General features: G+C 41.7%; 1 protein-coding gene across 1 annotated transcript; it reads left to right on the top strand.

The window, feature by feature from the left end:
• Positions 1 to 493: 493 nt before the first annotated feature.
• Positions 494 to 24,811, top strand: GSDME (gasdermin E; the record flags this gene model as incomplete). Its single annotated transcript, XM_082277187.1, has 11 exons — positions 494 to 609; positions 2,174 to 2,285; positions 4,514 to 4,711; positions 5,840 to 6,032; positions 13,625 to 13,796; positions 14,763 to 14,883; positions 19,667 to 19,855; positions 21,495 to 21,622; positions 21,739 to 21,925; positions 23,290 to 23,363; positions 24,581 to 24,811. The coding sequence occupies exons 2-11, from the start codon at positions 2,195 to 2,197 to the stop codon at positions 24,809 to 24,811; spliced, it is 1,584 nt and encodes a 527-aa protein (XP_082133313.1). The 5' UTR covers positions 494 to 609; positions 2,174 to 2,194.
• Positions 24,812 to 25,023: the final 212 nt, after the last annotated feature.

Below are 25,023 nucleotides of genomic sequence, written 5' to 3'. Positions count from 1 at the left end.
GCCGAGCTTGAGAGGCTGTCACAAAGGCGTCCTTATCAATCGTGTCATAGATCATCGCTGTCAGGCAAATACCTGGAGTTAAAGACAGCTGCCAGTGTTATCTGCTCGGGTGCAGAATTCTCCACCGTCCCACTCACAGGGCTGCCCCACCCCGCGACCTGCCGCGGGCTGCCTGTGCCGGCACGCCGCCCCACGCACAGACACTTGCAGCCCTCGGTTCCAACCCTCACGGCAGAACAGTCAGGCCCCGAGGCAGCTCGGGCAGGTGGGCGGGATGGCGAGGGACGCAGAACCGCCCCGGGGGTTCGCAGGGACGCGGGCAGCGCCCCGGCCCCCGCCCGCTGCCCCGGGCTGGGCGGCGGCTCCGCGCCTCAACATGGCGGAGGCGTGCCGGGGGCCGCTGCCGCCCGCCCGCACGGCCCGGGCACCCGGGCGGGGCCTGCGCTCTCCCCGCCGCGCCGCTCCCGGCACGGAGCCCCCGCTGCTACGGCAGCTGCTCGCAGAGCTTCGCCCGCGGCCTCTCGCCTGGGGCGCGGCACGGCTCGGCACGCCCCGCGGGCGGAGCGCGCCGCATCCCCGGTGGCGGCGGCGGGGAGCGCCGGGAATGCTGTGAGTACGGGAGCGGGCCCGGGGTGGCGGAGCGGTGCGGCCCGACCGTGCCCGCCTCCCCCCAGCCGCCGCAACTCCGCCCTTCCCGGGGGCACGGGGAGCTGCTGCGGCCGCCGGGCCGCGCCCCGCTGTCGTTCCCGCCGCGGGGGGAGCGGAATGGCCGCAGTGCCCGTGCGGTGCTGTGAGCGGTGGAACGGCGGGGCGATGCTCGCCTGCCCGAGCCGCTCCCGGCAAGGCGGGCGGGACTGCGCACCCAGCGCCGGGGCAACGCGGGGCTTCCCACAGCCCTCGCACCCCGCAGGACGGCGCCCACGGCCAGGGAAAGGCGCCGCATCTCTCCGGGTGCCTGAGCCTGCGGCACCGCTCTGCGGAGACACGTGATGCAGAGTGTTCGAGGAGCAGAAAGAGGGCTTCACCCGGGCTAAAAGCCTTTGGATGTGTTTTTGGGGACCACATGCGTTCAAAGACTAATGCGTAGTGTGGACAGCCTTGCTAGGCTTTGTGTATTAGCTTTTATGGATGCTCTCTTTTTTTCGTTTAAATTATCCAGAAAGGAGGTGAAAATAACTATAATGTTCTTTAATAAAACACAAAACATGCATGTTGTCACTTCCATACTCCAGTTTCCTTCCGATACAGACTCGCAGTCCTTCAGGATTCCAAGGCCATTACCACTCCTACACAGTGGTTAATGTCTAACAGCTCTTCCAACATTGAGGCCTGGTCCTCTTCGGCCTTCAGGCATTGTGTTTCCTTACAACTTGGATTGTAGGAAGGGGATGTGCTGGCATTTGGCAATCCAGTTGTCACCCTGCTACCAAATTTCCTGTGTACTGTGCCCAGTGTGTTGTGTAATGTTATGTTAAACGGGGAGAAAAAAAGGCATTTTTGTATTTTATGTGAAAGATAACAGAATGTAAGAAATATTAGGCAACTGTTGGTTTTTTCTTTTTGTACTGACAGAGGCAAACACCGATTGCTCATAAAATGTTGTTTTGGATTTAATGTCCCACTATACTGAGTTAGGGAGCTACAAAGCAAAGAAGCAGGATGAGATTTGTTTGTTTAAGTAAACAATGAAATTGGTGCTATTACCTAAATTTGATCTCATCCTTGCCATTAAATAATCTTCCTGTAGCCCAGGTTCAGGCTAATTTTAGATTTTTCAGTGGGCAAGGAAGGTACTCCTCCTTCCTTTTCTGCTTGCATGCTTAGCTATCAATTTGCAAGAGTGAACTCACTCTGACAGGCGTTTCCTACCAGCTTGGTGCCTTCTCTTTTATTTCTGTCAAACCATGCACAGCTCTATTAAAATATCCAGAGGAAGAAGCTCCCAAAGCAGAGTTTTCATAATGCTGGGTCTGTAACCACTCCATGTCCATTCAGTCAGGATGCTGTTGAGCCTCATGGCTGTACTAACCCCTTGATGCTGGCTAGGGGCATAATTGCTCTGTGTCTTCGTTGTGGGAAGTAGTGAAGCAAGGTATTTGGCAAATTTGTGTTAAAGGTGTTATATCCAAAGAGAAATAAGCAGGAGTTTGGATAGAATATTCTTGCTTTGCAGGTATACCTACACCAGCAAAATATGCTCCCTGCAAAGACATTACCAGCACAGCAAAGTGTGGGAGACACTGACATCATTTTGAGGCTGAAATCTGCCCCATCTCTCCTGTGTGGTGAGTCTTGTTAGTCCTCACAAGCACTCTGTCCTCTCCCCTTTGTAGTCTTTTTTAGTCAGGAGCGTGGTGATGGAGAGTGACGGCAAAACACTGTGAATTGGAAGGATTGCAGACTGGTGCAGTGGTTCCTCTTGTGAGATTTAGTGAGTTTGTAAGAATGCCAATTATTAGGACCTGGATTTGCAATTTGTTTTATGATAAACTCAGAAATTGCTGGCCTTCTTTTTTTTCAGAGTCTATGTGAGCCCATGTCAGCTGGCTATGCAGCAAGGGCATCAGGATGAGTGAGCAGTAATGTAAAGTACAGAAATGTTTGAAGAAGGTTATGCTGGGCAAAGGCAGCTAATGCAAGCAATGAGAATTTTCTTGGTGGTCCCCTACATTACTAATCAGTCCAGCTGTTTGCAAAATACAGACTCCTGCAAAAGAAGTCCTATGGATAAAGGAAACTAGTTTCGGTTTGATTTGGGTTTTTTTTCTTTTCTGCTGCAGTGGATCTGCATTGCTTTATTCTGTTAAAGTGTTCTCACTGAGATTAAAACCAGGAAAATTAAGGAGGAGAAATAAAGGATGCAAAAAATCAGTCTCAGTTCGGTTTAGGAAAAGGTCAGAGAACAAGATAGTCAGTGGAAATATTATCAGTGCCCACAGCTGAGGTGGTACTGCAGGGTTTGCTGCAGTATGAAAGCCCCGGAAGACTCTCCAATAAAATGTTATGTGACTTTGACATTGCTCAAATCCTTTTGATGCAGGTGTTGTTGGAAAACACCCTTTATTTGTTACACAGACTAGACCATAGAGGATTCATGAGGTGGTAAATACCTCAAGATGAATTGGTAAATACTGTGTGGAAAGTCTGAAATGGGATTTGGGAAAAACTAATGGAGAGGTAAGTTTGCATCTGCAGAAAGGCTTTTTTTCCCCCTAATACTAAAATATGGAGCCTGTGGTCCAAGCACTAATATCTGTATTCAGGTTTCCATTTTCTGTCAATAATCCTGAGTGCTCACTGCAATATCAGTTTTTGTTTGAAGTCTGTTCTATTTTACTCTGGCCTGTGTTTGCAAATGACAAATTTAAGATCTGTGTGGAGCAAGACAGGTAATTAATCATGAAAGTGTGGATACCCAGCTGAGACGTCTTACGATCTTAGTTGAACTTTCCAGTCAGCATCAGCTGGGGGACTTAAAGAAATGCTGCCAGATTAAAAAAAACTGATTTAATTCTGGAGATATCATTAGCTCAGATAACACAGAGTTGTAAAAGCTAGAAAGATCAAATATTTATTTATTATAATTGTGTGTTTAGCACCCATGAATGGTCATTTTTACCATTTCTTTGTGAGTTTAGCCAGTTTCCCTTACTGGAAGCTGTTCCTTGTAAATACAGCAAAACGCATTCCTGGGGATAAAGAAAAGCTTACATCCCAAGAGATGCTGATAATTTTTAATTAAAATCATTGCAAAGCAACAGTAAGATATATATGTAGTTGTGTAGGGGATATGAATAACAGTTGTGAATAACAGTTGCAAATAATGTATGTTCAATTTAGCTGTAGTTATGCAAATAAAAAACAGAAAATTGGAAAACAGTAAAGGTAAAAAAGAGTTCATAAATAAAAAAATTAGTTGGAACTTTCCAGGGGTGTAGTTCAGAAACAAAACTTAGTAACAAAGATGCCAGCTCATGTATTTGGTGCTTTTTATAGAACAGTTATTATCTCTCCATGTGTTTACTGCCTATTAAAAAGATCAATATAATTTGGTGAGTAATACCTAATTGCCTTATATGGAGTAAGTTTTATGTTAGGTAATAAAAGAAGGATCCTGTGGGGAGGCAGAAATCCTCTGCCATTGCCCCAGTGCTCTCCTCATCCCAGCTGGTCTCTGCAGGGTGCTCATTAGTAGATGCTTTTTCATAGAATTTCAGGTAAGCTGTGTATGTTTTTCCTCCCTGACAGATTAATAACCTGTGAATGTTCGTCTTAACTAAAATTCTTTTATTAGTTACTGAGAAAACTTATATTGGGGCAAGTGATTTGAACTCCTTCCCAGCTCAGAGTGGAGAAGATAAGATGAAAACACTATGTGTTCCTTCATTAATACCAATTCTGGGAAGAACTTCTTAAAATGACAATGTAAATGTTTGTACTTTACAAATGTAGTTGTTTGAAAACAGATGTATTCTTTCAGGCTTTAATTGATTTTCCACGATGTTTGCAAAAGCAACGAAGAATTTCGTGAGAGAAACTGACAGTGGAGGTGACTTGATCCCTGTCTCCCACCTGAATGCCTCAGACAAGCTGCAGCTTTTGAGCTTAGTTACAAAGAGGAGGAAATTCTGGTGCTGGCAGAAGCCCAAGTATCATTTCTTGACAGTCACCCTGAGTGATGTGCTTACTGAAGACAAACCAATAAAACCAGGTAAAGCCATAGTTGGGCAGCAGTATTATTGCAGATGAAAACAATACAAACCCTAATCTGTCGTTATTATTCTCAATTGTGTTACTAGAGGGCTCCTCTCAGAGGAATGCTCTGAAGGAATCCACTATCCATGGGAATGAGATTAATGGATCTTTTCTCACTTGACCATTTATGTAACTAAAACTGGTATTAATAAATGTTGGTTAAAAAAAGAAGGAAGTTTTGCCTGGGTAGAGTATTAGAGTGCTGAAGGTTATCAGGCTGGACAGTCCTACTGTTTGATAACAGCGCTGTCTGCAGCCACAGGAATATCCCTAGAATATTTGGGGGGGTTGTATGTGATAGTAGTGTGAAACTGTACTTTGCTCCAAGTCAAAAGCAGTGAATAAGCATTGTCTTGTTGGTGTTGGTAGCCCAGGGAATGCTTGTCCAGGCCAGGCCAAGCGAATTTTACCACTGATTCTGTTTGTCTTGCACAGACGGTTAAAAAAGGTTGATGCTTGGACTTACCCAACTATAGCAGTCCCACCCATGTTTTCAGATAAACGACATGGAATCGCATATTTCTGGACATGTCCCAATTCCATACAGGAAAATAGATAAGTCTCTAACCTAAGATGTTAATTGTAGCTGTCTTGGAAAAGTAGCTGATTCTGAGTCAGTTCTGTGGTTTTTAGATGTAAAAAAATTCAGAGTTGTTTTAAACCAGTTCGATTTTTCCATTGGTTTTCAGTGAGCTTTGGGACAGCCTGTGATGAGATTTGTCAAAATAATGCCAAAATACTAGCACTATTGTACAAGCAGGTCTGCTTTGTAATTTTCTTTGTAGCTGAAATAACTTTCAATTATTCTTTATAAATACTTTATAGCATCTGAGTTCAGCACTTCAGTCACCTTATGTTTTCCTAAAATGGCAAAATACAAAAGATAGTAGAGCAAAATGATGAAAACATGAAAAGAGCAGAAGCAAGAGTTGTAGAGCTGTAAATTTCATTATTTACCTCTCCATACTGTTCCTTGCCTTCACTAACTCTTCGTATTTTCTCTAAGTATCTGTTCCTCCAATCACTTAAGGACCGTTTCAGCACTTTTCTTCACATATAGAAATTAGTTTTATTGCTCTCCTAGTGATTGTGGAGTCTGACTTTGCAAAATACATGGGGAAGTTTGAAGACTTCGTTCAAGGAAGTATTGAAACGTCATTTGTGAAGATCAGCCTGGGAGCTGGAGGGAAGGGCTATGTGGAAAACCAGTCCTCATTTGGAAACCTGAGGAAGCAGGAGATTGACTTGCAGCAGCTTATGAAAGATGTCAAAGACAGGTATGTTTCTAATGTGGGTGTGGTAGTGGCCAGGAGAGATTACTGAGCTTTAGAAAAGATTTGGGCCAGCTGTGATCACTGAGCAATTGGTTTTGTAGTGTTGCCACAGTTTGAAAATTATTTTCATTGTAAGCTTTCATATCCATGATGAATCATGTATACAAAAATGAAATTTTCTGTATTTTGAAATCTTGTTAGTCAGACTTCTCCCTTTCAAGTTTTAAAAACATCTGTCTGTAATTTCATTTTATGTTTTTGCATGAATTACCACCTGGGACAAGAGCCAAATCCTCCCTTCTTTGGGGGACTGTACTGAGGTAACAATCTGAAAAAAAAAGAATTAGTTCTCTATGTTACTGGGGCACTGAATCTGGAAATTGAGTTCAGAACTGCTAATGTTCTTGTAAGCAGGCTTTGTAATTTTGTGTGTGTGAGTGACCATGCTAGAAAATTGGATTATTTGAAGTTGAAGGAATAGCAAAGGTGAGCAAGCATGGTCAAGGCATGCTCTACTAGCTGAACAAAATATGGATCTGTTGCTTCCTGTTATACACTGTATTAACTGAGGGGAACCATATTCTTTATTTTACAAGATATGCGACACTTCCTCACTTCCTGTCCTACTCTGACATTGAATCTATTTAATGTTGCTGTAAGAGAGTCATGGACCAAAGCCTATTTGGCAACCAGCTGACAAGTCAGGGGTCTACTCTCTATTGCAGGTCATGACTCATGGGAGATGAGGGTGGTTTGTTTGTGACAGCATTGTACTCTAGATTTGTAGCAGTGGCTGTAATGAATTTTAATAGCCTTTGCTGATGCTCTGAAGATAAAGATGATAGGTTTTTGCTATCAGTGTAGAAGTTGTCAGAAGCAACGTAAATTTGCTTTAGATACACTGATGTTCTAGAAATCATCAATTCTCCATTTTCATGGGAACAAATGTCTGGTGTTTTTTTTATTGTGAGCATTCACAAGTCAACAAATTTATTCTAAAAGGGACCTTGCTCTCTTTGTACTAAATGCCTTATTTAAAGCAGAAAATACTGGGCTAAATGTGTCTACCAAGTCTGTAAAATTAATGTGCATCTAGTATGAGGAAATAGTGTCAGTCAAGATCTGGAATCTTCTTTCTAGCACTAGACAGAGTCCTATGGAGAAACAAACTTAACTTTGATTTAGGTCAGTAGTCTTTTACTTAAAGTTGCCTACTCTGTTCGCAAAGATAATCCTCCCACAGCAAATCAGCACATCTTGGAGTTACAATCCTTTATGTAATTAAATACTCAGAAATATGTTACCTTCTTTTGAGTGTTGAAAATCTGCTGCATTACTCCAATGTATGTGCAACTGTGACTGAAGTTGATGTGTGTGCCACTTTATGCAAGGAACTAGTTCTTAGTTCATAAAAAAGATGCTCATAGCTTATTAAAGCTTATGATGTACCGTGTATAATTGATACCGAGTCGGTCTGCCTTCTGCCAGGTCACTGAAAATGATGAGGATAGCAGAATTTTTTTCTCCAGCATAATGTGAAGACTCACTGGAAATTGTTGGCAGTGCCTTATAGATGGAATTCTACTTACTCGTTCATAAATATTTTATGATTTATGATTGATTGTGTCCAAGCTTCAAGCTTTCAACTCATTCATGAGTATTGTGTGGAATTCGGGAGTGCTGATGCCTCCAGGTTAGTGATTTTTGGATGCAAAGCGTTATGGTACTTACAGGAGCATGTTTACCTGTCAGGCCGTGTGAAATGAGAGGCAGCAAACTGTTCCTGATGTCATTTAATGACATGTGGTGCTTGTGCTTGTTTGATCAATCATTGCTTCATTTATTATTTCTACATGTATAACCTAGTTAAGTTGCATTTTTAAAATGTTCTTGTATTAGGCTGATTAAGTTGAAGTTGCAGATTAGTAGCAGAAAACTCTAAAATGTCAAAGCTGATATGCCTTTTAACTAAGTCATGTGAGTCTTCAGAGTTCAGCAAGCTGAGAGTGCTCAGTGGCAGCAAATTGGTTTCCTGTCACTTCTTAGGTGAACCTTCTGAAGGAGAATCCTACTGATCTTTTAATTAGATTCCAGGTGCTGCACTGGCTCCTTTTTCTGAAAGAGGATGACAGCTGAAGGATGTGGGATGAGATCCTTCCTAGTTTGCAGAAGCAGTGACATTGTAAATGCAGAACACACTTATTAACATACTATACAATACTAAAATAAAGTTAAACAATAGTTTTAGGTATGCAAACTTGGCATATTTCACATTACATTATTTTTGATTTTGCATTACATAGTGCTTGCTAGCTCACAGAGCACTGCAACATACAGATTTGGGGCAGAGTCCCATGCCTTTAGCTCACTTGGATTGCTGTGGATTAAAGAGTATATTCCATTTTCTGTTTTCAGTACTGTCTTCCATGAGGTCCTCACAGAGAAGTTGATGAAGTGTGGGTTGGATGAGCCACTTTTCAGTGGTGCCCAGAGACAGAGCAGAAAACAATAAGCACAATATGAGATACAGGAGGCTCTGTTTGAACATCAGGAAACTCTTTTCCACTGTGACAGTGACTGAGCACTGGCACAGGTTGCCTGGGGAGGCTGTGTAGTTACCTTCTTTGGAGGCATGAACCTAGGCAGACTGCTCTAGGTGACCCTGCTAAAGCAGATGACTGTCCAACCTCAACCATTCTGTCTTCTTCCCTGCAGTAAAACAGATCATGAGGAGATTATAATCTCTGTACTTCTCATGTGTTACCAATTTGCTTGTTTGTTTTCACCATTTCACTAAAAGTCATGGAAGGTGATTGAAAGAGAAGTTCTGAGAGGACAGTGATAGCAGTCAGTGAGTTCACATCAGCTGCAGAAAAAATTGCCTGTCATGCTTCCATTGTTTCACGTGAATGATTCCTAACTCTATGATTAGCATGTTAGGAAAAAGGTTTTAAGTGTTTTTAGCAGCATACTCTGGCATGGTTGAAAGATACTTTTATATTATTGCATATTGCACTTTAGGTGAACTAATGGAAGGGCATATTATTGTCCATACTGAGACAAAAATAAATTCCTATTCTTAATCTGAGTACAGTGGAAATTCAGGCCATCTTGTGATTTATTGTTTAAAATTCCTTGAGCATTTATGAGTATGGTGAGAAAACCATTCAGTTTTCTCCCTAAGCTGCTACATGAGGTAATACGAAGTCACAAAGTGTTGTGAGACAGGATTGAATAAAAGCAATTGTGTGTGCCTTTGATTTAAAAAATAAGGAGCATGTCAAATAGAAAATAGAGAAACTACCTGTCACTTGCAGTCTAAGAAGTCTCTGGTATTCTTAGGGAAGATGTTCTATGAAGTACGTGTCAGGTTATTCTGTAGGGAAAATAGTGAAATGCTGTCAATAAGCTGACGATTGCAGATGCTGTGTTCTGTAAGAAGTAGGTCAGAGAGGTTATATTTGAAATGGATTAACAAAAGAAATATGCATGTGTGCCTGGTGGAAAATGGCAGAGTGAGGTCTGGTGGATTTTACTCCTTGGCACCCATCTAGAGGTCTCTTTTAGAACAGGATCAAAGCTGGGTGAAGGCTCTCACTTGCAACAAGCAGTATTTGTATAGAAGACATCAGACTATTGGACATTATAAATGAAGTGGAGAAGAGGCGATGAGCACAGGCTGCTTGTGTCTCTACAGCTGGGAGAGGAGGTGTATTGAGGTGGCATTGCCCAGCACAGGACTGAAAAGGTTTTTCACTTGTGAGTAGTTTGGAGCAGTGAAAATCTGTGCAGACAAGCAGCAGTGCTGATTTCAATGTGAGTATGGAGAGTACTCACAGCAATGCCCATCTTCTTGGTATTTGTAGGAAATTGACAAGCACCTTGCTTTGAGGATTTGTGGGTGGATTACTGAGAAGGTTAGGCAGGATTTGATGGAAAAATGGTCCTAAGGTGTCTCCTTTGTGGGCAATTTGGTCAAATTCTGTGCCTAAAGGAAAGACCCTCATTCTCAGCAGTGAGGTTTAGAGCAGGCACCTGCTCTCTGTTTTAACTGTGAGAGCTGATCTGTTGCCAGGTGTTGTCTGTTTTTTCTTGTCTTTATTTAGTTTCTGCCTTTCTCTCTTCTTTTCTGACTCCAGTCTGCAGCAAATTGCCTTTGTGCCTCTGTTGTCTACTGCTTTCCTAATGCGAGAAGAAAAATACTGGATGAAGGTGAAAGAAGTCTGCGTTATAGGAGAGTAGAAGTGTTTAATCTAGTTAAATGTGGAGTGAGACCAAAACTCAAAGAAATTATTTTATGTACATGTGTGACCTGTAAGGCTCCCAGCATAGTAAATCATTGACCTCAGGAAGGTCGTTTAAGCAGAACAATCAAGCAAGCAAAACCTCATAATTTGTATCTTTTAAATAATTTTTGTTTATCCAGGCTTATACTCTGTGTGGTGATAATGGGACTTGGCAAACCAACATCTCATTATATTTTATATAGCGTTGTTTCTGAGGGCTTCAGCTCAGCTCCTCAGGCTGGGATGGGTCATGGTGATGTAGTGCAAATGGCACAAGGTTAGTGGTGGCTCTTGTACAGTACAGAGTAAAAGAGATGGTAAGAGCCATGCTTGTAGAACAGAAGTAAAAGCTCTGAAACATGACCTGTAAAATAAAAAAAATGCAGTGCAATTCGTGTGCCTTGCATGCATGTATTCTCAGGGATTTAATTCGGCTATCTTGTGTTTTTCAGATATTTTCTTATATTCAATGCTATGTTGGCAAGTAAGTTCAGTTCTGCCAAAATAGTCACAGACACAGTGGCCATTGCCCTGCAATACTTGAAGCCCTGCTCTGATTGTCAAACTTTAACCCTGTTGTGTTTTGCTCTTGATGACTGTTTTCAGTCATAATTTAGATAAACTGGGTACTTGCTTACCTTGTGTCATCTCCTGTTTGAGTTGCTGAGGAGAGCAGAATGTTTTACCTTCAACAGGCTGTGCCCCAGTAATAACTCATGAAGTGCCCACGTGCAACCCTAAAGTTCTGTTTTATGATAGACAGTTCAGTGCCAGAAGTCTACTGGAGATCACTTAACTGTGCTGTGCTGGAAGAAAAGGTTTTTGTAGCTGTGAGTAAGGGTATGTGTGTGAAAGCTCTGAATTTGGTGCTCACTAAACTTACTGGGCAGAGGAGAACTTTTCTGATGGCTTTACAACGGGACACATCCCACTGAAGGCACTCAAACCTTGGGGCTGTGGCAGCGGCTGTCTCTGGCACGCGCTCCGCTCTGTGCTGGAGATCCCAGGTCGCCTCTGGGCGCTGCCTGGGGAGTGCTGCTGCAGCAGGTAGCTCCGTGTCCCTGTGTGTCAGTGTCTCTCTGTAGCCCCCAGTGCTGCAGCAGCTCCTCCAGTGCTGCCTCCAAGATTTGTTCACTGCCCCTCTTTGCAAGTTATGTCTTCTGACTCTTCTGCTCTGCTACTCTGCTGATACTTCTGCATCTGGGCCTCAAAGCCAGGAGCGTGACAGGGTCTGAGCCAGTTCTGCCTTGGGCAGAATACTGTAGAAGCAGATGGAAGAAAAAGTCTCTTGAATTATTTTGGTAATTCATTTGCATAGGCTTAGGTCATATTCTATATGCGTCTTCATTTAGCACTCATTCAGAAACAGCAAATCTTTATTTAATGTGTATTTTTCTATCTTGGATTGTTTGAGGGAATTTTTTCCGCTAAATTTTGGGGACATTCAGCAAACTTGTCATCCTCTTAAACAGTCAGAAAATAAAAGCAAATTGCAAATTGCTTTTGTGCTTCTTCATTGTATTTTTCCCTCGTGGCTCCCTAGGTGACATGTTAAAACTGCAAGTTCTTAGTGCAATAATTTGTATTTTCAAGATGCTTAGCACACCACTTTAGAAACATAAATAATTATTGTGAAGTATATGATAGGCTTGATAGACTGTGACTAATGGCTCTGGTTTGGCAGACACTTCTGAGAGCGGTGATGTTCGTGATTGCTTGACATTTCTTCAGTTTTTGCTTAATCCAAAGGTTCATTGGATTCCAAGCATAAAGCATGACTTTGTACCAAAGGAAAAAAGTTGTATTAATAATCTCAGGAATGTTTGGGGGTGCTTTTCTGGTGGCTGCTGCATTGCTTCAGAGGTATTTTCTTTCCCTTGTCTAAACAATCAACTTTAAGGTTTTCAGACAGTTCATTCCAACTGATTGAACTTTCATATAGGCATGTAACTCTCCAAAGATCAAAAATTGCCTGAGGATATTTTTAATTCAATAAAAACCCCAGCTGAGTTCAGACTTATATAGACTGCATAAATTCAAAACTCCAGAATCTAATAAATCTAAAACTTTTAAATTAAAAGTTGAGATATCTCGATTTAAATGAATTGGAGTCAGACATGTCTTTCTGTCACATTTTTGGGATATTGCCATTTAGCTCCATGAATAGCCATTTACAGTGAGAGGGAGGAGAAAAGACGGAATAATTTGAGTCAGGGATAGCAATCCTTTAATCTTCCAACAGTTTTGCTAGATTACCTGTTCATAAAAAATAGAACATCTCCTCTGATTCACCTCCAGTGAATATTTTGCAGAAGTATAATATAGTTGACACATTTTAATCAATTAAATAAAATTAGGAAGTTGCTTTAACTGTTACCAGAAAGTCTGTTAACACCCCAAAAGACAAGGTAGTGGATTTTGTAATATTTTCTTAGATAATAAACCTTCTGTATTGTTTCTGGGAGTTCACTTTCAGTCTTCTCGTCATTCTCAGAAGAGCTTAACGTTAGAATTATTTTCAGCAGCATTTAAACAGATGCTGAATTGTGCTGTGAAGTATGGATAGCTTATGAAGTTGGTGCCTGGGCTAGAGTTTAGAGCTCCCTCCCACAGTTAGTTTTTCTTTTGACTGTGATAGTCCTTGTCACCAATTTTAAATTTTGAGTCTATACCAATGAATAACACAGGACTTTGAAGCAGGTGGATTTTTTTCAGTAATGTACAGTCTCAAAATCAGTGAAATCTTCCATGTTTTCTCATTCAGCCCTTTGAAGTACTTGGTCAGTGCTGATCCCACTCAGCCTGTCCAGGTTTAAGTGAACACTGAAACAGATCCATAGCAGGCAGTGAGGGTTGCCACTGAGTCATTGCTGTCTTTGTGTCCCCCAGCCAGCACCCACTGCCATGGCCATGGAAATGTCAGTGTGAGCTCACAGTAGGAGAGGATTTAGTCCAGTGTCCAGGAGCCTGACTCGTTGGTTCTGTATTACCCAGGAAGCTTAAAGTTGCCATTAGTTCTCTCTTGCCCTTTTTTTTTTTTTTTTTCTTTTTGCTTAGAAAGTATCTGGACAACTGCCATTTTTGCTCAGAGTAGGGAATCAAGAATTCAATATATATGTGAGGGCTTACTGTGGAATACAGGTATTTACTGCTGCCAAATAGCAAAAGAGGACATCATAATTTTGAGGAGGCTGCTCATACAGAAACCATTGTCATTTTTACAATAAGAGCTTCTTCAAGCAGTTAAGAAAATGTGGTTAGTTTTTTTCCCACAATTCTGGTATTGCTATGGTGTATTTTCTTTTTCAGAACAATAGATCTAAACAGTAGTTTACTGCAGCAAGTAATAGAAAGAAAACGTGAAGTGCTGTGCATCTTGAGAGAAAAGATAATCACAACTCAGAAGTGTACAATATCCGAACATATCCAGACAGAAGAAAAAGTCAGGGGTGCGATGGGATGCACTGCAAAAACAATAAAGGTAAAGTTACTAAAAATCTGCAAGGAATAGAACATTTGCACATTATCTGGGAAGAAATTACAGTTTCTCCAAATAGACTTCAGCGTATTTTTCGTGCTTTCTTAATGTGCTGAACAAACTGCACTGCTTGGTTGTGAAAATTCTGTATGGTAAAATGTTTTTTCCACTGCCTTTCTGGGAAAAGATGCTGTCTTTTTGTATGAGCCTGGAATGTAGTTTCCATCAATATTATCACATTGTGTTTCCATTTCTGTGTAGATTCCTGCCTGCAGCAGAACATGAAGCAAACTTAAAACAATTCATTGAAAGTTGAATAGCAAAATGTATTGCTGAATCAAATTTATCTGAACAGCCAAGTAATCATTCATCACAAATCGTTGTAGTGCCTACTGAGTTTTCATATTTATTGGGAAGCTGCTTGTTTTCAATCATGGGAGTAGAGATTAACTGCATTATGAGCCTATCTCAAAAATTGCCTATGAATTGAGAAGGAATTACCAAAGTCAAAATATGCTCATTCATTGAAAGTTTGGGTTTTTTTAAGCTGGAGATGAATCACTTCTCTGTACAGTGTGTCTCCAGTTGAAGAAATCTGGGAGTTGTGAGTTCCTGGTACCAGCCTTCCAGCTGGGCAAAACAAATGTCACAGTAGAATTGGGCAAGGCAGAGTACTGAAGTGGGTGCCCATTTCCTATTGACATGGTGCTTCATGTGTGGCAAAAGCTGCTCCTGGACCCCAACTTTGTGCTAGGACAGGGTAGCTAAGAGTGAGAGAGCTGCTCTTGGCATTGTGTTTCTACCTCATTCTTCATCTAGTTCCTTTCCTAGAAGTCAGATGTAACGTGTGCTTTGATGAGGCATCATGGAGAATAAAGCACATTCTCCCTCTGTATTTTTCACCTTAGTTATGTGTTTAAGCTGTATAGTAGCTGAATCAGATAAATGGTAAATAAATCTGTCTTGCAGGTTTCAGTAAGTGAAAATGGAAGTTTGATGAAAGATTCTAGTGTGATCCTTGAAATTCCTCCTGCAACTGCTATTGCCTACGGTGTAATTGAACTGTTTATAAGGCACAATGGCCAGTTTGGTAAGTGAAAAGCTTGTTTTTTGTGGCACACAGTTCAACTATGGACAAAGCTGTTTGTCAGACTGATTTTTATGTTTCCCTGTGCATGAAGGTGATTATGTTGTATGGTCTCCTTTGCCTTGATAGTTATTTGTGCTAGAAATGCTGATTTAGTAATTTTAAAACTCTGACTTAGTAATGCTTTTTCACTTGCTGGAATACACTGTAAACTCAGAATAAGTTAGGTTTCAGGGAACCACAGGAGATCATGTAGCTGGAGCCTCTGCTCAAGGCAGGGCCAACTTTTGAACTTTGATCTAAGTTTGGCGTTAGATCAGATTGCTCATATCCTTGTCTATTCTGAAGTTGTGATTCCTCTCCAGAGACAGAGATTCCATCACTCCTCTGGGCAGCCTGTTGCCATGTTTGACGACCGTGGTGGTGAACTTTTTTTTCCCTTAATATCTGCTGTTTGCTAAATTGCTCCAGTCTGTGAATGTGGGGCTGGTACTTGGGAGTCCAAAACTGGACCCAGCACTCTGAATGCACTTTCCCAAATTGAAAATTCCATTCCATCAATCTGCCAGCTACAGTCTTGTCAGTACAGCCCAGTATGCAGCAAACTTCAATAACTGCAAGGGCTTGCTGGTGATCCTCTCAGATTTGTTGTCCAGGTCTTTTTCTGCAATTTTGCTTCCAGCCAGCTGGCCCTTGGCCCAGGCTATTCCCTTCACCTGTTGCAGAGAGTGACTTGAATGTAAATCAGCTGTCAACCAGGAATGTTTAGACAACAGTCATCTTAGGAAAATAATCATTCGTACAAGACTGGAATTTAAACTTTTCTAGCCTACACTTTCATTTAAAGATTGCCCTCAGAGTGGTTGCAGAAATGCCCTTGTCATGTTTTCTGGTCGTGCTTTACTTATGTCAGGTTGAATATTTCTCAGGTTAAAAAAAATGTTGAAATTGGCTTTGGGGGAAGTCGTATCTCTTCACAATCACTTGGGTTTTTCTTTCTTGTCTATCCTCATTTAAACTCACTGACCTAGAGGAGGTTTCAGGGGATGTTTTGCAAGGAGAAATAAAATCAGATGGTAGAGCTGGAAGTTGGGAAGGACTGATGTGGAGAGAAACAGAAGATACATTGAAGAAATATTTGGAGTACAGCTGAGATTTGAATCCAGGATGCGCTTTACTTGGATGAGAAATGCAGAAAATTAACTCTCCATCATAGTCCTTCTGGTATGAAGGAAGTCTGTAGGCTCAGGAATAGAAGTAAATATTATTTAACCTGTAAAAAGTTTCTGAAAAGTGGAATTGCTCTGACGTAGATGGAACACAGCAATAATAGCAGAGGATGTTGACGTCATGGTTATAATAGAGCTGTAATTCAGAGTAATGAGGTGTAATTAAGGCCGTCTGACTACATAGGTAGTATATAGCTGGTTGTCTACTTAGGTGATTACTACGTGAAATTATGATGTCCTGCTAGCTGAGAACGCATGGGCCTTGTTAATGATCTGTATTTCTCAGCTCTTTTTCCACTTCTGCTTCTTTTTCCGCTCTTTTTTTTTCACATTTCTTATTAAGATCTTTGAAGCTTCAGAACCAGCACAGCTTGTTTCATGTTTTATCTTAAACAACTTATGCCTTGCCTTTTTTCTTTTTTAATTTGTGCTATTTTCCTTTGCCTGAGTGTCATTGAGAAGGTAAAGGGGAGGAACTAACAGCAAAATTAGGGCTTTGCCTGCAAGAATAAGTATAGTGGAGCCTAAACTTCAACTTGTTAATGTCTGAGCAGCAGGGATCAGTGTCTGTTTATGGAAATCAAAATAGCCTTTGAAGTTAAATCCAGGGACTAATGTAGTCCTTTCTCGTGAGACTGAAAGTGACCAGTAGCGGGTGTAATGGGATTCTCTTCACAAATAATTACGGAGTAAGATGCATGTAAGCTTTTTATTGTTTATTTTTCTTTGCCACTGACAGTACTTGAGTTATTCTGTTAGGAAGAATGGTATATAAATTTTCTTTTAAATGTTCTGACTAATGTGACTGGACATACTTGGATATTTTTATAAATAAATAAAATAAACTAGAAAAAAGAAAAAGGATCTAATCCTTTTCTGATCCATTTACCATTGTGCTTTCCTGTAATCATTCTGTTTGATTTCTACAGGCTAATTTTCCACTCCATGTAAAAGCTGTTTCTGCTAAAGGCTTTGCAGTTTCGTGTCTCTAAAGTTGTGCTGAAATGCCTCTTGTTTTTGCTTTACAAAGCAGGGGATATAACAGCACCCAGATGATTTGCTTTGTTCTGTTCATTGCTATATGTGTGTGGTGTGCTTTTTCTTAAATGTCTGTAAATTAAACAGTCCCAATATATCTACTTTTCTACATAAAGGAGTCTCTTTGATTGTTTTCGTTAATCATCTCTGTGTTTCTTGCATTTTTGTTAACATTTCTGAGTAACTAACAAACTCTAATTGCATTGTTGGAGGTTTGTCATCGATGAATGTAATAGAATTCAATACAGAATTAATTAACAGTCCTATTAATACGGAATTTTGAGTCCTGTGTTTTCCTGTGGATCAAGTCCTATTACAAGATTTAACAACATCATCTGAAAAGTTTGATTTCCCTTATTAGCATCATTTTGCCTCAGGAGGGGAGGCAGTTTTATTAGCACAGTCTTCCTCCTCAGGGTTCATGTGAAAGCCTTGTTATTTGCAATGACAGCAACATGAGTGAATTGGCCTTGTGGTGCCTCAGCTGCTGTCCACAGTCTTGTTGCTTTGGGAAGTTCTTAGCTTATGTTAATCACTTTCTGCTCTTCTGTAGCTCATTCTTCTCCGTGAAGGGTTATGCAAGCATAAAGGTCTGTCTTTCTTTCTCTATGGCAGGGATTTCTTTGTCTCCTTTCCCTTTGAAAAAGCTTTTTGCTGATGGAGTGCTCTCCATGCTTTCTCATCTGCTTTGAATGTCCTTAATTTAGTGAGACAGACTCTTACAACTGCAGAAAGGTTATATTTGGCTTTTGTGCCTGGTACATGTGAGCACTGTGCTTGATTAGTTACATTTTTTCCCTTTGCTGTCAGGTATTACTTTAAAATTGAGTTTCTCTTTCTAGCCTGCCTATGTTCTCTCTCCTCAGACAGGCTGCAGAGTGCAATGGATACACATTCAAATCTTGCATTTGACCCAATAAAAGATGATCAGAATATGCATAGGGCTTTGAGTGTATTCTGCATCGTTAGGGCACAGTTTTGGACACATGAGCACAGAACTTGATATGCCAGATTTCTCAGCATAACTCTTACAAAGGGTCACTGTACCTTCCAGGAGGCCCTTAACTTCATCAGGCTGGGGGTACTGGGATGGTGACAAGGACAGTCCTGTTTGGGTGAGGTTGGCCCGTGCTTGTCACAAAGATGAGGCAGAAAGGATAATGCAGCCAGGGTATGTTATTTCCTCCATGAAGTTACTGAAGAGAGACAGTTATTGCAGAGTGATTCTCTTAGGAAACATCCCTGGGTGATGTCCTTTAGAGACTCTCAGAAGCCTCCAGCTTTCTGCTTACCTGGAGGACGTGAGGATGGACCTGTGGCTTGGCTGAGAAAGAGGAGTCTGTCAGTGCAGTGACCAGCAGAAGCTCTGTAAAGGACTCTCAAGAGTTGTTACAGATCTCGGAGAGTACTTTCATGTGTCTCCTTCATGAGTGGATCCTGTGGCCTGCATTACAGCACGTCTCTTAGTAGGTAGAAAATGTACAGACTGGGGAAGGAGAAGCTGGAGAGCAGTGCCATGGAAAGGGCCCTGAGGGTCCTGGGTGATGACAAATTGAATATGGTCAGCAGTGCCCTGGCAGCCAGGAGGGCCAAGGGTGTCCTGGGGGCAGCAGGCACAGCATCGCCAGCCAGGCAAGGGAGGGGATTGAACCGCTCTGCTCTGCACTGGGGCAGCCTCACCTAAAGTTCTGTCTGCAGTTCTGGGTGCCACAATGTAAGAAAACTCTTAGGAAAGGAGGGAAGGTGAAGAGCCTTGAGGGGAACCCATATGAGGAGCAGCTGAGGTCATTTGGTCTGTTCAGCCTGGAGGAGACTGAGGGGAGACCTCATTGCAGTAACAACTTCATTGTGAGGGGAAGAGGAGGGGCAGGCACTGATCTCTTCTCTTTGGTGATCAATGACAGGACCCAAGGGAATGGCCTGAAGTTGTGTCAGGGCAGGTTTAGGTATCAGGAAAAGGTTCTTCACCCAGAGGGTGGTTGGGCACTGGAACAGGCTCCCCAGGGAAGTGGTCACAGCACCAGCCTGACAGAGTTCAAGAAGTGTTTGGACAATGCTCTCAGGCACATGGTGTGACTCTTGGGGATGGTGCTGTGCAGGGCCAGGAGTTGAGTGTGATGATCCTTGAGAGCCCCTTCCAACTCAAACTTATTCTCTGAAAACATCGAGAATTCCTACATGCATCTCCTGTATGCAGCATTCTGGTATACAGTGTCAGAGGGAAGTTTTCATGTTACTTCCTGTCTACACTAATTTAGTTCACAGGAGCTGGTGTCACATTCTGTAGGAGGCAGCTGCACCACAGGTCTTCTGTCTGTACACACTGTACCAAACATCAGGGCTGCAGGAATGCTCAATAATTCACACACAGAGCAACTGCTGGCATTCTTTCCATCTGGAAGAGACGACACATGGAGAAATCACATGCGAGAGCACTAGAAAATACAAGCTATCATCTCATTCAGTAATTGCTTGTGTATTTTATTAATTATTGTTTTTGATTGAATTTCTAATTACAGAATTCTGTCTGCTAGATGAACAGCAGGGAGGTTTTGAAAAAGAAAGCACAGAAGGCTCAACTTATCCCCATTCAGTTCAATTCAGAGATGCTTCGTTCCTCTATCAGCCAGATGCTGTTGATAATGAGATGTACTCTGGGGCTAAAAACCTCGTTCCCAGTGATGCTTCTATAAGTATATTGCAACAAGGTATTACCAAAAATGCTTGACATGATTATATTACAGTGAATTAAACATCCTGATAGGCAGAAATAATCTGGTACAATAGTAAGTAAGAAATCTTGTTAGTTCATTTTAATAGCTCTTATCAGGAACTCTTGGGGGAATGCACTGAAGGAATATAAAAAATCAGTTTGCAGTAAGCGTGTGCAGTGGACTCTTTCCTATCAACATTCTGAATCAATCTGTCATAAATATCATCTTACAAAGTCAGGTGTTTATGACAGCTCTGTTGCATTCCAGATAACCTCTGCAAGATTAGTGATGATACATGCTTTCATTGAGAAAGAGTCACTGAAAATACTTTCTCATTATTTGAAAAATACTCTCAATAAAGCTCCTCAGTTACAGGTTAAGTAACAGAATTAGACATCTCCCTTGCCTTCACTTAGCCTCTTTATTTTCTGAGGAGCTTTATAATTGAGAAAACTAAAATGGGGTTTAAATGGAAGCTTGCAAATTGGTATAATGGCCCAGGTACAAGTTTTTATTGTAGGAATTTGGAAAGAGGAGGCAGGAATGTTACTGGAGGAATGAAAAAATGGAAAACCAGTCAAGGACTCAGAACACACTGTGCTTTTCATCAGTTCTTGGTAGAGTTCTTACAGCTGGTTCTACTGATGAATATCACTTCTTGTCTGTAAGTTTCACCCTTGGTTAATGGTTGTTCAGTAAACAATATATAAAAAACACTTACTTGTGGAAGAATGGTATGCCACTGTTGTGGTTTTTGTTTTAGCTTGACATACCTTTGTGCTTCTCTTGTTTAAAAAGCACAGAGATTTCTTTAATTAGTTTTAACTTCCACTGTCTCTTGGAAAATAAAAAAGCTAAAAAAAATTGGTTTTACTAAAGAATTTGAAAGTACATTTCATTTTCTGTTATTTGTGTAGACAGTCATACGATTGCATCAGATAAACAAAATATCTGCCTGTGGCTGGATGGTTTTTTTTCCCTAGTGAAGTAATTTTTGGTTATAAAGGATGTCTTTAAAGAGAGCGTGTTTCTTGACTGGAGTGACATGAAGGAAAATTTCTTTTAAACAAATTTGAGAACACTTGCATGCCCACGTTTCTGGAATGTGGAAAAAAAACATTCCATCCTTCCAGTTGGCATTATTGATTTGAAAGCTTCAATTTTTTTTAGCAAAGTGGTAATTCGATGTCACAAAAGACCTAATTTCAGTATCATAGTTGAATTGTGAGAAGGTGAATGTAGAGCACTCCCTTGTACTTAATGTGTACTCTTCATTCTGCCATATAAATGAACATTCTCTGGAGATAAACTTTGAAGCGAGAGACTTAAGATGCAGTTAGTTGGTTAACACTAAAGAGCTGACTTTTAAAATATTAGAAATACTGTACACCAAAATGTTGATTCTTGATAGCTGTTCTTCTTTCTTAATTTTTGCACTGAAACTTCAGTGGCTCCTTAGGAAATAAAATCAGATCTGTTCCAGCCTTGCATTTTAACTTGTGCTGATGGAAATCAGGGTGTCAAGGTGTGATGATAAATGAGCTTATGAAACACATAGCAAAATGTTACCTGGTTTTAACTGGCATTTTTGTAGAAATACTTAGTTTTGCTTTCCATTGCTTTCTTGGGAAAGATCTGTCACGGTTGAAGACCCAGTTTCAGCCCTTTGTGAAGCTTCCGGAAGACAAGCAAAGAGCTTTATATAAAACCCTTTGTGAGCTCCTGCTCCGTGAAGAAATGGTGACTGCCTTGGGGGACATGGTAAGATGAAGAACCTTTGGCTTGCTTCCTCAAAGTAATTTCAGAATAGTACTAGCATTCTCTTTTGCTTGAATTTTTCTCTTTTCAAGTAGTTTTGCTTATTCTTTTCCTTTCAGTTCGATGATATCTGCGCAGGAGACAAGCCAGATCTGGAGGAGTTAAAACTTGAACAACAAGGAGACCTCCTTCGTTTCTTGCAGCTCTTAGGGTGCAGTTTACAGAGTGAGCTGTTGTTGCAGAAATACCAGCCTCAGGATGAAGAACTTTTCTCAGCTGCTCACCTTCTTATCAGTGCTATGTCTGGTATGTTGTGAAAAGCCCTTTTTAAAAATTTTATTTTCCTTTTAGAAGCTCCCTCCATGTTAAAGCATTTATGGCTCTCTTTGAGCAGTTGGTGACCTGAGTGAACATAAATTGTTCTGTTCCCTTTTTATGAGTTTGGTATACTATGCTTAGCATTCCTGGTTGTGAGTTAAATTCAGCCCTCAATCACTGACAGATTTTGTGTGTAAATTACACATTCCCCCAAGACTGCTCAACTTTGCTTCTGCTGAGTGTGAGCATTTGCAGTTTGGCAAGCTAATTTCTGTACTTACTACATGCCAGAGTCCTTCCCGCCTAAATGCTGAGAATTACAAATTAGGTGTTGTCTCCTGTGTAAAAGCGTATATTGTTCAAGTGCAAACTAAATTTAGTAAAAATGAGTTTAACATAGAGACTCTGCAATTAGAGGGCTGTTTTGCAGCTGCTGAAACAGGAGATGAAACATAAATGTCAAATAAATGCCACCCTCACAATCTAGTTGGCACCACAGTGTTAATTAAAAGCTACCTGCAAAGTCCAAGACAGACTTGCCTAGATTTTTCTCTTCTTTCTTGTATCTAAAGAATTCCCTGACATTAAGATAACGAAGGGAAGTCCGGTGTAAATTGTGGCACTGTGCAGCAAAATGTCAGTGTGCATCCATATATGCACAGGCCCCAGGTGGGAGAGCTCAACTCATTTGTGGAGATAGAAAGAAATAGAAAACAAAAACCTGCTGATGTGGTAACACTTGTCAGATGCCATTAACAGCAGGGCGCAGTTAATTGAGTGTGTTGCATTATCACCTGGCTTTGGACATAATGTCTACTGCTGAAGTCCAGGCATAAGTGTAGCTGGATCCAGATTCAAAAGCTGTTTTATGCCTGTTTCTTGTGGTAGGAATTACAGCCTTGTTACAGAGTTGAAGGGCACCACAGAGATCAGTTAGTCCATCTCCCAGCCCCAAGGCAGTCTCAGCTATGCCATTCCTCTCAAACTGTGCTTTGCTGAAGTTAGCATCTCGTATAGAGTTTGGGAGCATAGGCTCTTGATTTATTCAAGGCCTAGGTCATTCACCCAGTCTGCAGACTTGGAGTGAAACACTGAGGAGATACTTAGGGAGGAGGCAAGGATGATGGGGAGGAAACCCTCTTTTCTACTAGTGCCTTTTCTCAAGCACAGAGATAGTCAGACCCTTTGCCCATCCCATTCTGTTCTGCAGGCAGGAAGGGGCTGGATCAGCCTCTTCCACACATCCAGCTGAGGAGAACCTGTTAGCTCCCTGTTAAAGCCCCTGTTCCAGCAGCCAGCCTGGTGCAGGGTTCACTGGAAATGATCTTTCCCTGGGAATGTTTCCTTCACAGAGCTGCCTGATGACACTCTGGTCCTGCTGCGTGCCTGCTGTGATCTTCAGGTTGTTCCGGCGTTGTGCTGTTTGGTGAGTAATGGAGATGGGAGCGTGGCTCATGGGCACAGCAGCAGCAGTGGCCGTGTCCTCAGCCATGTTTCTCCCTAATAAAGGAGGAGATTCCAAGCTGCAGTGGGAATTTCAGCTGTAGGCAGCGCTTTGCTAAGGTCAGAGTCTGACATGGCAAACGAAGCTGCAGGTGCTACCTAACTTCTGAACATCGCTGTATTTGGGAGATTTTATGGCTTGTGAGCAAAAGAAAATTGTCACTTAAGCTCCAGTTTTATTTTTCTAATAGTCCCACTGTTTTAAAATCTCAGTAATCACCTCTCCTTGGGAAACAGAAATTTCGCTTTGATAGCAACAGTGCTTGAGCCTTGGCAGACCCTGAAGTCCCAAAACTCTGAGGCCATTTATTGAAACTGCTGAAGGAATGGTGCAGGGCATTAGAGTAATGGAGCACCTCTCCTGTGAGGAAACGGTAAGAGAATTGGGTTTGTTCAGCCTGGAGAAGAGAAGGCTTCAGGGTAACGTAAATGCAGCCTCCCAGTACCTGAAGGAAGCTTACAAAAAAGATGGAGAGAGACTTTTTACAAGAGCATGTAGTGACAGGACAAGGAGGACTGGATTCAAACTGGAGGAGGGTAGGTTTAGATCACATACTAGGAAGAAACTTTTTACTATGAGAGTGGTGAGGCACTGGAACAGGTTGCCCAGAGAAGTTGTGGATGCCCCATTCCTGTAAATGTTCAAGGCCAGGTTGGATGGGGCTTTGAATAACCTGGTCTAGTGAAAAGTGTCCTTGCCTGTGGCAGGGGGATTGGAACTGAATGATCTTTGAAGGTCCCTTCCAACCCAGAACATTCTATGATTCTGTGATTATTTTTAGCTTTTTAAAGTCACTGACAAAAGCAATAGTAAAATCCTTTTAATATGTAGGAGCAAGGGGAGTTCTACTGTTTGCTCAGAGTGATAGTTAAGTGTGACGTGCAGTGAGAGAAGTTGAACTCGGGGAATGGCACAGTAGGAGAGACGTTCCTCCTTAAAGTGTGCCATAGAGCTTTGGTTCTGGATCAGTACATCATACTTGTCAGGGCTAATAGTAAAGGGAATCTTGACCTTTTGCTGCTGCCTTGTAAGCTCTCCAGTGGTTTTGTATGAAAGAGCTGAGCTGTGCGATGGCAGGAGCAGCAGTGCTTGGAAAATGTTTTAATGTCTCTGTCTTTTGCTCTCTCTCATGGATGCAGCCTAACATCGCTTCAGCCGATGGCACTGTGGCACTGAGCAGTCCTTTGGTGGCCACTCTCGCTGACAGAGGAAGATTTGAGGTCGTGCAAAGGCTGTTTGCTTCATCAAACATTAACCTGGAAATGACAGAGTCTTCTGTAAAAGCTGTAACTATGAAAGAACCGAGATTCTTCCCACTTGTTCTTTATGTTGCACTGTATGGATTTCATGCTTTAGGTGGGAATGTATAGGAGCTGTACTGAGTATCCAGTTTTTGCTCTAGCCCGTTGTTTCTTCTGTAGCTCTGTAGTGTTGGTGTGTTTGGGATCAGCAGTAGAGCTGCTGCATTGGTACTTCAGGCAGCACAGGCAGGAATTAGGGCCATCAGGGGACTCTGCAGTTTCAGTGGAAAATACATATTTAAGGAATAAAGGGGAGAAATTAAAAGGGAACCATGGAAGAG

This window comes from Coloeus monedula (assembly GCF_965178545.1).
Source record: "Coloeus monedula genome assembly, chromosome: 1".
Lineage (NCBI taxonomy): Eukaryota > Metazoa > Chordata > Aves > Passeriformes > Corvidae > Coloeus > Coloeus monedula.
This window is presented reverse-complemented; position numbering and strand designations above follow the sequence as displayed.